Here is a 15,542-nt window from a genome sequence, read left to right as displayed (position 1 = left end):
CGCTGGCAGCGTAGCGCCGTGGCCGCCGCACGTAGCATTAGTGGCATAGTGGTGACTTCTAGGAAGGTACTGTTTCACTTCGAGGAATGCTCGCCCCTTCTCCAGGCTATCCAATCCTGAAGTCGAGCTCTCACGTTGACGTCTCCGTCACCCAATCACTGGACAGCTCCTCCTCGGCCTCAAGCCAGCTGTCGGATGATTTATCAAGTGGTGGAAGAAAGAAAGAGCCCTCCGCCCTCCCTTTAGGAATGTCAATAGGCCGGAGGAAGAACTCGATCTCGCGAGGTTGCCTCTTCCCCGTCCCGCCTCCCGGATCCCTCCCCGGGGGCCCCGGGCGGGTCACGTGGTGGCCTCTCGCCCTATCAGCGGGACGCATGGCGGGGTCGCCGAGGTTCCCGCCAAATACGAGCCGCGGCGGCTGGAGCGGCGGCGCCGGTGGGCGGGCGGGAGTGAGGGCGAGAAGCAGCCGCCGCGCGGGTGCCGCTTCACCGCCGCTGTGGTCGCTGCTGCCGCCGCCGGAAGGGAACCCGCGCCCGCGCGCCGCCGCCGCCGGGGCGATGCTGGAGGAACCCGAGAGCCCGGCGCTCGGCCTGAGGGGGGTGGTGACAGGTACGGGAGCGGCGGCGGCGCCTCTCGGGCCCGGGGCGCGGGCGGCGGGGGAGCGGGACGCGGGGCCTGAGCGGTTCGCAGGGCCGTTGGGGGAGGGGGCCGGCCCGAGGCAGCTGGGGGCCGAAGCTCCCCCGCGAGCACCCCAGGAGGCAGAGCTGGGGGGCGTTAGCGACCTCCTGGGCCACCCTTTCTAGACTTACAGATGGGGAAACTGAGTCTCAGAGTGAAAGCGGGAAAGACAGGATAGTGATAATGGGAGTTGACATCTAGGGTCCTAAGGTTTACATACGTTATTTATTCTCACTTGAGCTTTGGAACCACACTCTTGGCTGTTTTTATCTCCAATTTACAGATGAGACTACTGAGACTTAGAGAGGCTGAGGGATCTCCAGGGTCGCCCAGCTAGGGAGCGTCCGAGGCGGGATTCCAACCCAGGTCTATTGACTCCAGGTTCTGCATCTCTCCATTAGGCCCCGCCGATCCTAGAAAGTCAAACCTGGAAGACCATTTAATCCAAACCCGTCATTTTATAAAGGCATAAGCCGAGGTTCATAGAGGAAGGTATCTGGAAAGAATTTGAGAAATAAGCTTGTTCAACTTCTAAATTCTACAGTGGGGAAAAATTGAACCAATAAGGTGAAATATCATATAGGATGAAAACAGCATATAGAGCAGGGAGGGACCATAGAAATCATATAGCCCAGCAGTTCTGAGTGTGTTCTGGGGATCCCTGGAGGGATCTGGGTCCCCAGTACCCTTTCAGGGGGTCTGGGAAGTGAAAAACTTTTCATAATAATAATTATGTAAATTTATGATATGGTAAATATCAGTAGACATAACCCACGTAAACAAAAGCTCTATGGCAGTCATGAATGATTTTTAAGAGTGTAAAATGGGCCTTGGACCAAAAAGTTTGAGAACTGCTAATCTAGTCCAATAGCTTGGTTTTTACTGAGGAGACAGATTCAGTAATATTGTGTATCATAGTTTCCAGAGCTTGTGTCATGTACCCCTGCTGGATTATAAACTCCTTGAAGACAAGGTTTTCTACTTCCTCTTGTCCATTGCCTAGGGGTGAGGGTGGAGAGAGACTGTCTTTTCACCAGCACCAATGTATGTGGCCATTCCTTTGTAACTTATAGTCTTAGAGAGTGGCTCGAAGCACTCAGAGGTTAAGTGACTTGCTCAGGGTCACACAACTAATTTGTGTTAGAGATGTCTTGAACTCATCTTCCTGACTGTAAGGCTGGCCCAGTATTCACTGGCTCTTTAAGCAGCTTTTGCACCTAATATTTTCAATTGAATGAATTTTAATAAGCTGCAATCATCAGGATTGTTGGTGGGCCTAGGTGATTCTGAAGAGCTAGCAATCAGAACTTCTTAGTTGACTTAAGTGCTGGCTTCTGAGTGAGCCAGCATTTAAATAGCCATTTAAATAAAAGGGTAAATTATCTCATTTGGGCCTCACAGCAACCCAGTGGTAGAGGTGCTATAGATATTATCCACATTTTACAGATGAGGAAATAGGCTTAGAGAGGTTAAGTAAAACCTTATTTGAACCTAGCACTCTGTACCTTTACGTCTTTGATATTCGGTGGAGCTGTTGATATTTCACGGAAGTCAACTGGCACAGTTCTTGTCCGTTGTGAAGGAAGACAAGTTGAATGATGAGGTGATTGAGAATTTTATATCCCTGGCATGAGAAGAGAAAAGCTGGAAAAACTCTTCTTGTTTTGATGGTATTAGTATCATGCCAGATTGGGCCTCATTCATTATGCATTGATACCTTCTTCATTCCCTTTGGGAACACAGAAAGAGGAGGGATGAAAGAGGGTGTTTCTTCTGGGTACCCTTTTATCACTTAGCCTTGGAAAAGGGGGTTTTGTTTTGATTCCATGAATAGCCAGCTGGTGCTTGCTGAATATCACAGAAGGCTCCATCTAATTTTCTATTTCGTTTTGTTTTCAAAAAAGTACATGTATTTTTTTACTTTTCGTGCCCAAAATGTGATGTCAGTTGTCCATTGACATTCTGTTCTGAAACCCTTAGGAAACCATGTAATTACATGCCTTTAAACAATAAAGAATAAACTTTGAAGATTTTGTGAGAGGAGACTGACAGGCCAGTTTAGAATGATTTATTTAGAGTTAATTTGAGAGTGAATATTTTCCTAGAGATTTTTCATATTTAGTTTGGTGTATTCCTTCACCATAATCAATTTCCCTTAACAAGGAACTTAGCATGTTATAGATATTTGTTATTCTCATAACATTGTGTCAAATTGGATACCTTCCTGTTTTATAAATGGGAGGGGTTGAGACTGAGGCTCAGGGAATCTTTTAGTCCTCAGAAAAATTAGTGGTTTTACAAGATATATTCTTTTTTTTTTCCCAGTCCAGGCATATCACATTAACATACTGCATTATCAAAGTATTACCGAAGTCATCTTAAACTTGTATATTCATATCTCCTTGTCTAATTCCTACCTGTTCTTCCAGATGGAGCTCAAGTTCAGCCCCTTCTTGAAGCTTTCCTGAATTCATTCCACAGGAATCTTACTCTTTCCTGAATTTTTGAAGCATAAATTTTCTGTACCATTAATTTGCTACTTAAGTTTTGCTTTGAGGGCTGGAATCCAGTTTTATATGTTGTATCACTTGTAGTTATACTTGTAACATACCTTTCACACATCAGATGCTCAGTAAATATTTGCTGATTGATTTAAATGTTTAGTAACTTATTTTTTGGTGCTTTTACTCACAGCCATGGAGTGCAAAGACAGACCAGCTCTCCCGGCCAAGAAATTAGTACAAGGTAAATTATTGGGATGGGATGAGGAATCAAGTTTGAAACTTTTTCCTGATTTTACATCTTTTAATGTAAATCACTGTGATTTATTGTTTAACTGTTTAATACACATGTATTTCTCCTCTGGTAAACTGGACTTACAAGCTATTGGGGTCCTTAATGTTTCAAACACAGAATTCAGTTAAAGAGTATCTCCTGTTTTACACAGAAATGGTTTGCTTATCTAGTAGTCATATTTCAGGCAACTTTAATTGCCTGAAAAGTGGTAAAAAAGCTCACAGAGCATCGTGTACTTTATTCTGTAACAGAAGACCATAGATACTTTCCCACTAGATTTAGTATTGTATGTAAAATTAATGTTTCTGATGTACCAAATTTTATTCTTTGATTTCTCTTAACAATTTTAGTGCTTCAAAGATTAGTGGATAATTGTACATTGAAAGGATACTGCTGTTAGACGAAAATACACTGACACCAGTGAGATGTTACATCTTTCTTTGTGGAGGGAGACAGAAGTACTCCTAACAAAAAAAGCCCAGTAGTCTGGTATCTTATCCTGTAGGGAAAAACAATACATTTTATTCCCCTCTATGTGCTCTGTTAACCAGCTACCCTGGCTGACTTCTTGTTTGTGATACTTCCATCTTCTTACTCATGCTTGGAATACTTTGCCTCCTCACCTCTGTCTCTTACCCTCCCCAGTCCTGTCACCTGCTAAAACCTTCCCTGATAGGTAACCTTCTATCTACTTTGTGTATTTACATGTTATCTCCCTCATTAGAATGGGCTTTTTGAGGGTAGGGAGAGTATTTGCCTTTCTTTATATTCCCAGATTTTAGCAGAGTACCAAGATCATAGTAAGTACTTAATAAATTCTTATTGACTTAAGTATAATAATTGATTATCAATTGAAGATTCTGGTTTGTCAAGGTTAAATTGTTCTGAGCATACCATATTGAGACACTGATTCTGTAGTGCATTTGAGAATGATTCCATAAAGATGGTTAAAATAAAAAACACTTTTAGATGTCTATGTTGTTTGGGAAATATATAAAAAAACCTCATTCCTTGAGAATGCTAGATAAAATAAAAAATAGCTCATATGTTTATAACACTTGAAATTTACAAAGTATAGTCTTTGTAACCTGTCATAGCTAGTAAATGTCAAGGCTTGAGATTTAGATCGTGGCCTTCTGAGTCCAATACTGTGTTCCTTAGGCCTCGCTCCTCAAGGCTAAATTTAGTTTTCCTAGCAGCAGGATTATGTTCAAGGGCTCATCTATAAAGGAGGTAGATGGTATTTATGTGGTAAGTGAATGTTGAATATGAAAATGTCATCACTTGATCCAGAAAGCCTCAAACTTTTTGCAATAATCTTGTTAAAGGGTTGTCAGTGTTCTTTTTCAGGATAAGCTTTGATAGTAAACCAGTAAGAAAAAAATGTTGCCTTTTTACCTTCCCCTTTCCTAAGCTTCCTAAAGTCGATAATTTTAAAGGCTATAACATATTAAGTGACATTAAAGTAAAATGCAAACAGCCTGGCATTTTAAATCATTTACCATCTAGTTCCATCTAGACTTTCTATTATAACCCTTCACGTACACTGTGATCTCTCAAAGTTGGTTTACTCTTTGTGGGCTACAATGCCCACTCCCCTTACTTCTGCCTTTTTAGCTTCAAGGCTCAGTTTAGGTGCCATCTTCTGTAGGAACGATGTCTTTGTTTAATCCCCCAGTTGTGTACTCTTCTTTACATTGCCTTCATTTGTTTCTCAGTTGTATGTCCCCAGCAGAACATAAACTCCTTGGAAACAAGGACTATTTTGTTTTTGTTTTTGTATTCTGAATGTTTAACACAGTGCCTGCCACAGTAGATGCTTAAGAAATGTTTGTTGAGTTAAATCTTGCCTTTTTTGACTGTTTGACTATTCACGTCTTCAGAACTTTAAGGGTTACAAAGTGCTTTCCTCACAACTGCTTTGTGAGGTAAGTAGAGTAAGGATTATCACTATTTTATTGAAACAGGCTTAGAGGAATGAAGTAATTTTCCAAAGCTCATTTGCTAGGAATTGAACAGAGCTATAATCCTGGAACTGTGATCTTCTGATATCAGATCTGGGCCCTTACTTATACACAGCAAGATGGCATATAGATAGCAATGTTGAACTTGGAGTCAGAAAGACCTGAATTTAAATCCTTCTCTAGAAATTGATTAGCTGTGTGAGCCTGGGCATCACTTAACCTCTTTCAGCCTCAGATTCCTCATCTGTAAAAAGGGGATAATAATAGCATTGATTTCACAGAATTGTGGTGTGGATCAAATGAAATTATATACATGAAGTGCTTTGAAAATTTTAAAAGGCTACATAAGTATTAGCTATTATTATTACTTACTAAATGATACTTTTTTTTTTTTGCTATTTCAGCTCGATTGCCTTTCAAGAGATTGATTCCTGTACCAAAGGAGAAAACTGATGGACACTCAGATAGCAAGAGATCAGGTTCTCAATGTGTTTCTGTGGAAAGTAAAGTCTCTGATTTAGAAACATCTTTGGAGAACTTGGAAACTGACTGTCAGTTGAACTCTGGAGTGGAATTCACTTCAAAACTTGTGAATGGGAAGGGTCCATTAGATAACTTTTTAACAAGAAAGGTGAAAAACCAAATTGGCCAACCACTGGTCATAATTGATTTGACAGAAGACTCTAATGACAGACTGGCCAGTCCTATGGACCACAGTAAATTAAATTCTGAAGCATTTTCATCCAGAGAGACCATAAATGGAATCAGAGAAAAGGGCAAAGGTCTGATGGGGCCATCAAATGCCCAGAATCCCAAGGTGGCAATATCAGAGGAGGCCAGTTCAGAAGATTGCTCTGTAACACATAAGAGTGATGACTCAGGAGTCTTAAAGGATGAAGACTCAAAGAAAGGCTCATTAAAATCCTTCCCTGAGTTGATACATCTTCCAAAAATGTGTTCAGAAAATAAGCAGGACAGTTGGAATGAAATTGAGGGTATCTTTTGTAAAGGAAAGGTGCCCGTAGTGGTCTTACAGGATATCCTGGCTGTCAAATCACTTCCAGTGGCATCTTTCGATGAAAGCATTACCTCTGAGAGTGAGGTCCTGGGATTGTGCCCTGAAGATGACTCTGTGCTTAGCCATTCCTCACTGAGCTCACCTTCTTCCACTAGCTCACCTGAAGGACCATCTGTGTCTGAGAAAAAGAGAATCAATATTAGTCCTTTACCTTCCACCACACCTGTACTTAAGGTAAGTCTCAGTATAAAAAAAAAAGCCTTTTAAAAAAACACCATGCATTGTGATGTGCTAACCACTGGCATTTAGGAGACTAAGTGCCTAATTTGCATGTAGTTATTGCCCAATGCAATTAGCAGTGGATAATTGCAGTGAACAGGTACCTCAGAACCCTCATTTCAGATACTGGCTTCAATCTACTTCACCAGAGTGGCAATTAAATACAACAATTCACTTCCTGTCCTTTTCTTTCACCTGGTCTTGTGTGTATGGAATTTGCTGACTGCAGCTGAAATGACTAGATGCTGTCAGAGGGAGAAAAAACTTAGATTGCCTTGTCATCTTTATGAATTCTGTAACATCAACCTCAGGTATTTTGGCTGCCTGTTTTGAAAATCTGGTGCATTTCTTATTTTTTTCTTGTCATTTTTAAAGGTCCTAGAAGTGCTGCTTCTGTAATGTAATTTTATATGCCTGTTACCTACTGATGATGGGCATGTCAGCACTTTTAGTCTTCTGGATAGCTTTTTCTTTTATTATCTTTTAGATAAAGCCAATAGAAAAATTTGAAAAATGAGTAACAGCTACTTTTTTACGTAATGATTTATACCTCAAATTGGATATTCATATCATGATGTTGGTTTAAACAAAAAAAGTTAATGTTGCTGAAACCTAGTTATCTTAGATGGTTCTGTTTTCTTATTTCTCCCCAAAATTATTACATTCTGTTGCCTTTTGTGCAATTATGGATGTGGTTTCTTTCCTTTTATCCCTTTCCCAAGGGATATGGGAGCAAGGAAGGAATACATTTTTTCTTGCTTAAAAAAAAGATTTATTTTTAAATTTAACTTTAAACTGTAACAGAAATCAATTAAACTTACTTTGTCAGTTATTTACGTTCAGCAACATGGATCTCAACACGCAAAATATCCATAACAGTGTGTCATTTTCCTTATTTGGAGTTCATTGTGTCTGTTTATACCATACCTTTTTTACTTTTATGTTACAGTATGTATTGTTTTTGAGGCAGTGTTAAGTAGTAGAAAGAGCCCTATGTTTGACTCTTTGCTCTGCCATGTCTTTTTGTCCTTGGGCATTTCGATTCCTTTCTCTGGGCCTCACTTTCCTGTAAAATGAGTAGTTTGGACTTGTTGACCTCAGAGGTCCTTTCTGCCCCGACAGTCCTATGAGCCTATGGTTATTTCTTCAATTCTCATCATTTCATAAAGTTCTTTTTATATTCATCATACTTAATCATAGTATTTTGTTAACATACCACTTGTCTGGCATTCCCCAATTGTAGAACATTTATGTATCCCTTTTTTTGCAGTTACAAATAATACTGCTTATAAATGTCTTCAGACAGATAACTTTTTTCTTCTGGATAATGATTTCAGGGCACTACAAAAATTCCCTTTGACTAAAAAATCTCTGATATTTTCCACATACCCCCAATTGCTGTCCAAGAAGGTTATGCCAATTTGCAATTACATCTCACCTATTTCTCTACTAGTGTCTAGTTATATATCATTTTAAATTATTTTTGCCAACTTGATGAATGTGAGATAGCATCTCAAAGTTCTTTCTGAATCATAGAAGGTTAGAGTTAGATGAGATCCTAAAGATCATCTAGTCCAATTTAATTTGGATTTCTTTTCCTATTAATTAGGTTGAGTGTTTCTTTTTTTTCTCTTTTTCAAATGAACATTTCAGTTTGTATTTCCAAGAAATGACTTTCTCGAAAAAAGGAAAGCTCCCAAAACGTGAATCAGGAATGGTAGAATATTTCCTCATGGCCAAGTGAACTTAGGGGTTTTAATGTAATTTTAGAAAATTAATGCCCTAATTTATAGTGTAAAAATTACCCATAGAACCTCTACTTTTAATGACCCACCAGAGATCAGCTTATTTCAAAAGAAGGCATAAAGGAACATTCTTTGAAATTTTAGTGTTAAAAAAAGAACATTTAAAATGTAAAGCCCAGGGATTTATATTAAATTCCTGCCACAGATGTAATTCATAAATATCTAGTGTTTTAAATTAAGTCTGATGTCAGCCATCTTGTTTTGTAAAACATATTGCGTCCATTTGCAGACTTATCAATTGCTTGAATTTTTTCCAGGCTACTGTGCAGAACTAATTTATCACATGATGCATTGCAGCCAGTCAACATGGAGAAAAGGAAATGTACATGCCTTCATAATAATTTACTTTTGATTCGTTCCCTCTCTATATCTAAGATTCTTTTTGACAGTGAGAATTCTAAAAATGGCATGGTTGGTGTAGAGTAATGAAATAAACATTTGACCTTCTTAAATGCACAAATGCACAAAATACACAAAAACATTCCCTATTTTGTGAAGGAATCACTATGGATTTAGGAGTTAATATGCTATATCTTACATGGTTTAAGTGTTGGAGATGTAATTTCTCTTGCATTGAGCACAGTTTTGGAGCTTAATTTCACCTTTTAGTTGTTAATTTTTTTTGTGATGTTCTACTAGAAAATTCTAGTAGTAGTAGTGTTTTGATGCTTCCATGATCTCTTTGCTGTGGGTACCCTTTTCACCACTGCAGATTGCAGTTAATCCATGTCTTCTCATCCTTTGCTATTCTTGATGGTGTCTTTTTTGTAAATTTTCCTTAGTTATACCCAATGTCCAGAGGTCTTTCTTTGGTTCTCTTAATGTATTTTGTGAATTGGGCTGTCCAACATCTGATGTGCTATTTTGTTGCTATTTATTTAAAACAGTCCTCCGAAAATAATGAGTCTCTTCTAACTAATGTGGAGCCTGCTACAGAATATTGCCCTAGATACTGAAAAAGTAGAATTTTGATTATAAGTAGGAAGTTTGGAAAAACACCCGAATTCTAACCTTGAAGTTCAGTCTGAAAAGGGTAGATAAAAAGCAAGAAGACCTCATTGATCCTGGCTGTCTTTCACTTGACAGATTTATCTCCCCATATGTCTAGGTGTCTTGATCATATCTGTCTTCCAAAGAAAATTAGGAACCTAATGGATTTAAATATGCTGTGATTTTTTTCCTCCTAGCTCCTCTCTTCAATTTGCTGATTCCCTTAAAAAACTAAACAGAGAATTAGGTTTTATTTTTTCTGCTAGTTTAGATCTTTAGGGACTATAGTGTGAAACACAGGTCCATTAAAGCAATTTAAATCAAGGGAAACTTTTGTTTTGGCAACCTGACTTTATTGCTGGAGGGAGGTGGTTTATGAAATATAATGTAATTTGGCCTAATGGATAAAGCCCCATCTTGCTTTGTGTTGATTATCATGACTACTCCGTTCTTGGTATTGTATTTCTGTTATTGGAGTAAATAAATTAATTCCCTCATCCTGATTCATTTTTGTAAGATGTGTCCCACTTATGTCAGTTTAGACTCCAGGCTCCTGTAATCTCTTCTGTTTTTCCTCTTCCCCTCCTTTAAACCCCCACCACCTCTTTTCCCTCAAGCTGCTCTCCAATGATTACCTCAGTTTTAGTCAACTACCTTCTGGCATTAAATGCTCAGAATTTACTAATTAAAGTGCATTCCTTCCTTTAACATTTACCTCTCCCTACTTTTCAGGCCATCTAAAATGGACCGTTTTTCGTAACTGCTCTATTTTTGTTGATGGAACCACTATCCTTCCAGTTAAGCAGGTTCTCAGTTTTTAACTCTTCACTCTTATCCCATTTATCCAGTCAGTTACCAAAGCTTGCTTTTCTGCCTCCACATTTTTCCTATCCTTCCTCTTTTCTCTAGCCATACAACTGCCATCCTAGTTTGGGCCCTCATTATTCCTTCTTGGACTATTGCAATAGCTTGCTGCATGGCCTTTTTGCTTCCAGTCACTCCTATCCTAAATCCACACAGTGCTAAATTAATATTCCCAAAGCATTGGTTTGACCACATCACTCCTGTACTGAAAAAGCTTTAGTGGCTGCTTGTTATCTCAAGAATAAAATACAAACTCCTCTGGCATTTAAAGCTCTTCACAATCTGCTTCCAGTCTAGCTTTCCACGCTGATCCACACATTTACTCCCCCTCATTCACTCTTTGTTCCAGCCAAATTAGCTTGCTTATTGTCCCTCTACGTGACATTCCATGTGCTGTCACCTCTGTGGCATTGCACAGGCTGCCCCCCTCATGCCTGGAATACTGCTTGACTTCACCTCCTACACTTCTAGCTTCCTTCAAAGCACAGCTCAAGTGCCTTTCCTTATTTCTCTTTAGTTATTAAATGCCTCAAGCCACTCCCTCCTCCCAATACATTGTACTTATTTAGTAAAGATTTTGTATATACTTATTTGTGTATATCTTGTTTCTCACTAGCAGGATGTAAGCCCCTTGAGGGCAGAGACCTTTTCTGGTTGGTTAGTTTGCTTTGGTCTTTGTGTCATTAGTACCTAGATTAAGTGTTTATGGCATGGCACATAACTAGGTAGTACCCAAATGCTCATTGAATTAAATTGAGTTTCACTCCTAGAAGCAATGAATATTTTGAGTTAGCAATTGGTGAGGGAGCCATAGTTACCTTCCCAGAAGTAACACTGTACTTCCCATATGCCTGTACACTAGGTGTGTTTAGGAGCTGGCTGTATTCCCTCCATCAATTTCCTTCTTTCTTCTCTCCCCTCTCTCTCCCCACTAGCTGTTCTGTTTCCTAATTTTTAGGCTGAAACCTATTAAAAGTTATAGTGACCTTTTGCCCACCTGCCCTAGGGCACCCACCTATCCTGAGGCACCAGGTATGTTAGTTATAATGGCACAGCCCCTTCATTATCAGGATCCCACCTGAGTCTGGTGCCCCCTTATCGTCAACCAACTATATTTCCTCTGGCTAGAAATCACCCCTGCCTCAGTGGGGCTCATTCAATGTCAGTTCCCATCCATGATTATCTCCAAAGGTAGAGGAAAGAGGGAACTACCCTGACTCCATTTTTGGCCCTTATATTAGTTTTCCCATATCCCCAAATCTCTGGCACCATTTTCCACCCAAGAATGACTAATCCTGATTATCTGGCATTGTTTCTTCCTCACTCCTGAGCTGTTTGAGGTCCTGAGCATGTGTTAAATAAACCTAATTATTTTACCTGCTTCTTACCTCCATAGTTTTTGAAGATGCTTACCTAGAGCTGCTTCCTAAGCATTGAATGGAAATTCTCCTTGACATGCTGTACCTCTGGCACTGCGTCAGGATGCCATAAACTTATAAACCCTGGGCAGGGGTTGAAAACTCCCAGCAGCCCTTCCCTATCAATGTTCATATTTGGGAACATAAAAGGGCTGGGAGCGTGAACCTCCTGTCCTAAAGAATTCTACAGTTTCCTAACCAGTACCGGTGCTGGGTAGATTGTTTGCCCTAAGCAGAGCCATACAGGCGGGACAAAAGCATACTGTTTAAAATTTGCTAAGATTTTCTCTATATAAATATATGTTAAAATCATGTGGATCCCTTGAGGAATGAGTCAGTCTGTATAGCTGAGTTTTCTTGATAGCTGAGGGCTTACTCATTTAATGTTAAAGCGGGTTTTTAAAAATTCTTTTTTGTTTAAAATCATTTAGTATTTTATTTTTGTATTTTTCCCCAGTTACACGTAAAAACAATTTTTAACATTTTTTAAACTTTGAATTCCCATATTCTTTCCCTTCCTCCCTCCTCAACCCCCCTCATTGAGAAGGCGGGCAATTTGATATAGGTTATACATGTGTAGTCGCATAAAACATTTTCATAATAGTTATGTTGTGAAAGAAAACATAGACACCCCCAAAAAAAAACCTCAAGAAAAATAAAGTTAAAAAAGTATGCTTCAATCTGTGTTCAGACACCATCAGTTCTTTCTCTAGGGTTGGATAGCATTTTTCATCATAAGTTCTTCAGTGTTGTTTTGGATCATTGTATTGCTGAGAAGAGCTAAGCCATTCACAGCTGATCTTCTTACAGTATTGCTGTTACTTTGTACACAGTACATTTCACTTTGCATCAGCTTCTTTCCAGGTTTTTCTGAGAGCATCCTTTTCATCATTTCTTATTAAAGCTATTTCTTTTGACAATTTTGGATAAGTGTTTCCAAAATGCATGCTTCTGTGCCTTAAATTATCCTGAATGTAATTTAATATTATATTGATGGCTTTAGGGTAATCACTTTGAACTTTAATGATTATTTTTGTTGTTAAGCCATTTCATTCTTTTTTTGTTGTTTTTTGCTTATCTGAGTTTATTTTATCCACAATATATACCTTTAAATGTGCCTGTTTATTTTTCAGTTAGTTTTAGCATGGTGAAACTATTTCAAAAATCAGTAAACAGGTATGATGGAACTACTTTCCTTCCTTTTCTGAAGCTGTTTCTAGAGTTGTTAATCTCCACCTGCCTACTGGTAGATTCAGGAGATGAACAGCTTGTTAATCTTTGCTTCTTCTTGGAAATGAGCCTTAACCTGGATAGCCTGTGTAGCAATTGTGGGTATGCATCGAAGGTGCTCCTTAATATGGACCCCTACAGTGCCACTCTTCTCAAAAGGTGTATAAACACTTACTTTCTGGGCTGGCTCATTCATTCCAGCTTTCTTTGACCCTATCATGTCTAAGTTACCAAAGAAACACCACCACCACCTAGATGCACTGAAGGTCAATCAAAGTCCTAAGTGTAACTGTCTTGAGGTGAAATATACTTAACTGTACTCAACTCTAGCTCCTACCGATGCTGTTGTATTTATATAGCCAAAGCCATTTCATTCTTGTCTGACTCTTTGTGATCCCAATTGGGGTATTCTTGTCAGAGATATTGAAGTGGTTTACCATTTCCTTCCTTCTTTGGCTCATTTTATAGATGAGATACTGAGGCAAACAGGGTTAAATGACTTGCCCAGGGTCACACAGCTAGTAAGTATCTGAGATTTGAACTCAGGTCTTCCTGATTCTAGGCCTGTTGATCTAATCCACTGTGCCACCTACCTCCCCACTGATGATTATACTGTTCTGTAATACAGTAGAGCCATATGTATGGTCTGTTGAGGTATCTGAGCAAGGGAATTTGTTCCTCTCCCAAACAGCTGACCCTAGTCTGTTTTTCCTCTACTTCTGTTGTTCTTATATCTACTTTTTGCAGGTTTTCTTGCATTGTTCTTAGCTAGTTTTGTATAGCATCTCTGTTCCATCCCTACTTGTTTTAATCTGCTTTAGGCCTTGAAACTAGCCATCTAAATTTGTTAGAATTGTATGTAAAATAAAAACAAATCAGCTTTTTAGAATTCTATGTGAAATAAAAATAGATCATCTCTCATAGGAGTGAAATATGTCAACTTAACTATAAGTGTCTATAGCATAACTATGGAGCTCTATAGAGTCTTGCTTTTATACAGCAAATCATTGAACTTTACAACAGGTTTGCAAAGCCCTTTATGTAGCATGTCGGGTTTGATCTTCTCATCAAGATAAGCTTTTTTATTAGCATTTATAATCTGGCTTCTGACCTCATCAAACTGAAACTGCTGTGTCCAAAGTGACTAAATGATCTCTTACTTGACAACAAACCTCATAGTGTTTTCTCAGTCCTCATTCTTGTGGACTTTGTAGTATTTGAAAACTGTTGAACACCGTCTTCTTAATTATAATCTCTGTGCAGATGACTTGCATATCTATTTATTTAGCTCTTTTCTGTCTTCTAAGCTAGTCCCACATTACTAACTGTTTAGTGGACAACCACCAAGCAACCCTTTGTCCCCCATTCTAAATTCAACATGTCCAGAATAGAGTTTATCTTTTCCCCCCAAACCCTCCCCTTTAGCAAACGTTCTTATTCTGTTTTAGGTACCATAATTTTTCCAGTCTCCCAGGTTCATAACCTTGTTGATATGCCTCACTTTCCCTCACTTGACTTATCCAATTTTGTCAAAATTTTGCCTTTTCTTCTTCCACATTTCTTGAAACGGCCCCCTTACTATTCATGTAGCCAGCACTTTAGTTAAGGCCATCATCATCTCTCACTTAAACTGCTACAGAGGTTTCCTAATTGATTTCCCTTTCTCAAGACTTTGCCTACTCCAATCCATCATCCACACAGCTGTCAAAGTGATTTTCTGTAAGTGAAGTTCTGACCATGTAATTCCCCTATTTAGTAAACTTTAGTGGCTCCCTCTTACCTATAGGATAAATATATAAATTTCTTTCTTTGGTTTTTAAAATCATTCACAACTTGTTCCAAGCAAGTCTGTCCAGCCTCATTATACATTACTCCCCTTTCCAAATACTATGGTCCAGCCAAGTAGTCTTTCCTCCTGTCTCTGTACTTTTGCACTGACTGTTCCCAGTACCTGGAATGTACTCATACCTCACCTTTCTCTCATAGAATACCTCAGTATCCTCGAGATTCAGCTCACCCACCACCTTCTAACACCTTTCATGGTTCCCTCTGACTGCTAGATCCCTCCCTCTCTAATTACCTTGTGGTTATTTTGTACGTTTATTTTGTGTCTACTTCTGTCTGTCCCAGCAGAATGTAAACTCCTTGAATGTAAGGATTGTTCCATTTGTCTTTTGCCTACTGTACGCAATCCCTGCCACAGAGTAGTTTGGTCCTCGGGGAGGAGTTAGAATTAGTAAGTCCTTTGTAGACTTAAGGTTGCTTGAGGCACTCAGATGTTGAGTGATTTTCCCATGATCCTGAAACTAGTATATGAAACAGGACTTGAACTCAAATCTAACTGATTCCAAGTCCAGTCATCTATTCAGTATGCCTGGTTGCTGCTTAGTTATTCTATTATGTATTTTTTATGGTGTAAGAAATTCATTACAGGATAAGTGTCCTCCTTTTGACTTTCCTATTAAAATTTATCTTTTATTCATGACTTTCTTTATACAAA

General features: G+C 39.1%; 1 protein-coding gene across 4 annotated transcripts in view; it reads left to right on the top strand.

The window, feature by feature from the left end:
• Positions 1–359: 359 nt before the first annotated feature.
• CHAF1A (chromatin assembly factor 1 subunit A) overlaps positions 360–15,542 on the top strand; it is a 57,282-nt gene continuing 42,099 nt past the window's right edge. For all 4 annotated transcript variants that reach the window (XM_020971426.2, XM_078154001.1, XM_078154000.1 and 1 more), the window contains exons 1-3: positions 360–609; positions 3,373–3,423; positions 5,843–6,690. In XM_020971426.2, coding sequence (XP_020827085.1) covers positions 375–609; positions 3,373–3,423; positions 5,843–6,690 — 1,134 coding nt within the window. In that variant the 5' untranslated portion in view covers positions 360–374. The remainder of the gene's footprint in view (positions 610–3,372; positions 3,424–5,842; positions 6,691–15,542) is intronic.

This window comes from Phascolarctos cinereus, unplaced genomic scaffold (genome assembly GCF_003287225.1).
Source record: "Phascolarctos cinereus isolate Bilbo 61053 unplaced genomic scaffold, phaCin_HiC Scaffold_4;HRSCAF=312, whole genome shotgun sequence".
Classification (NCBI taxonomy): domain Eukaryota; kingdom Metazoa; phylum Chordata; class Mammalia; order Diprotodontia; family Phascolarctidae; genus Phascolarctos; species Phascolarctos cinereus.
Note: the sequence above shows the minus strand (reverse complement) of the source record. Positions and strands in the feature narration are given on the sequence as shown.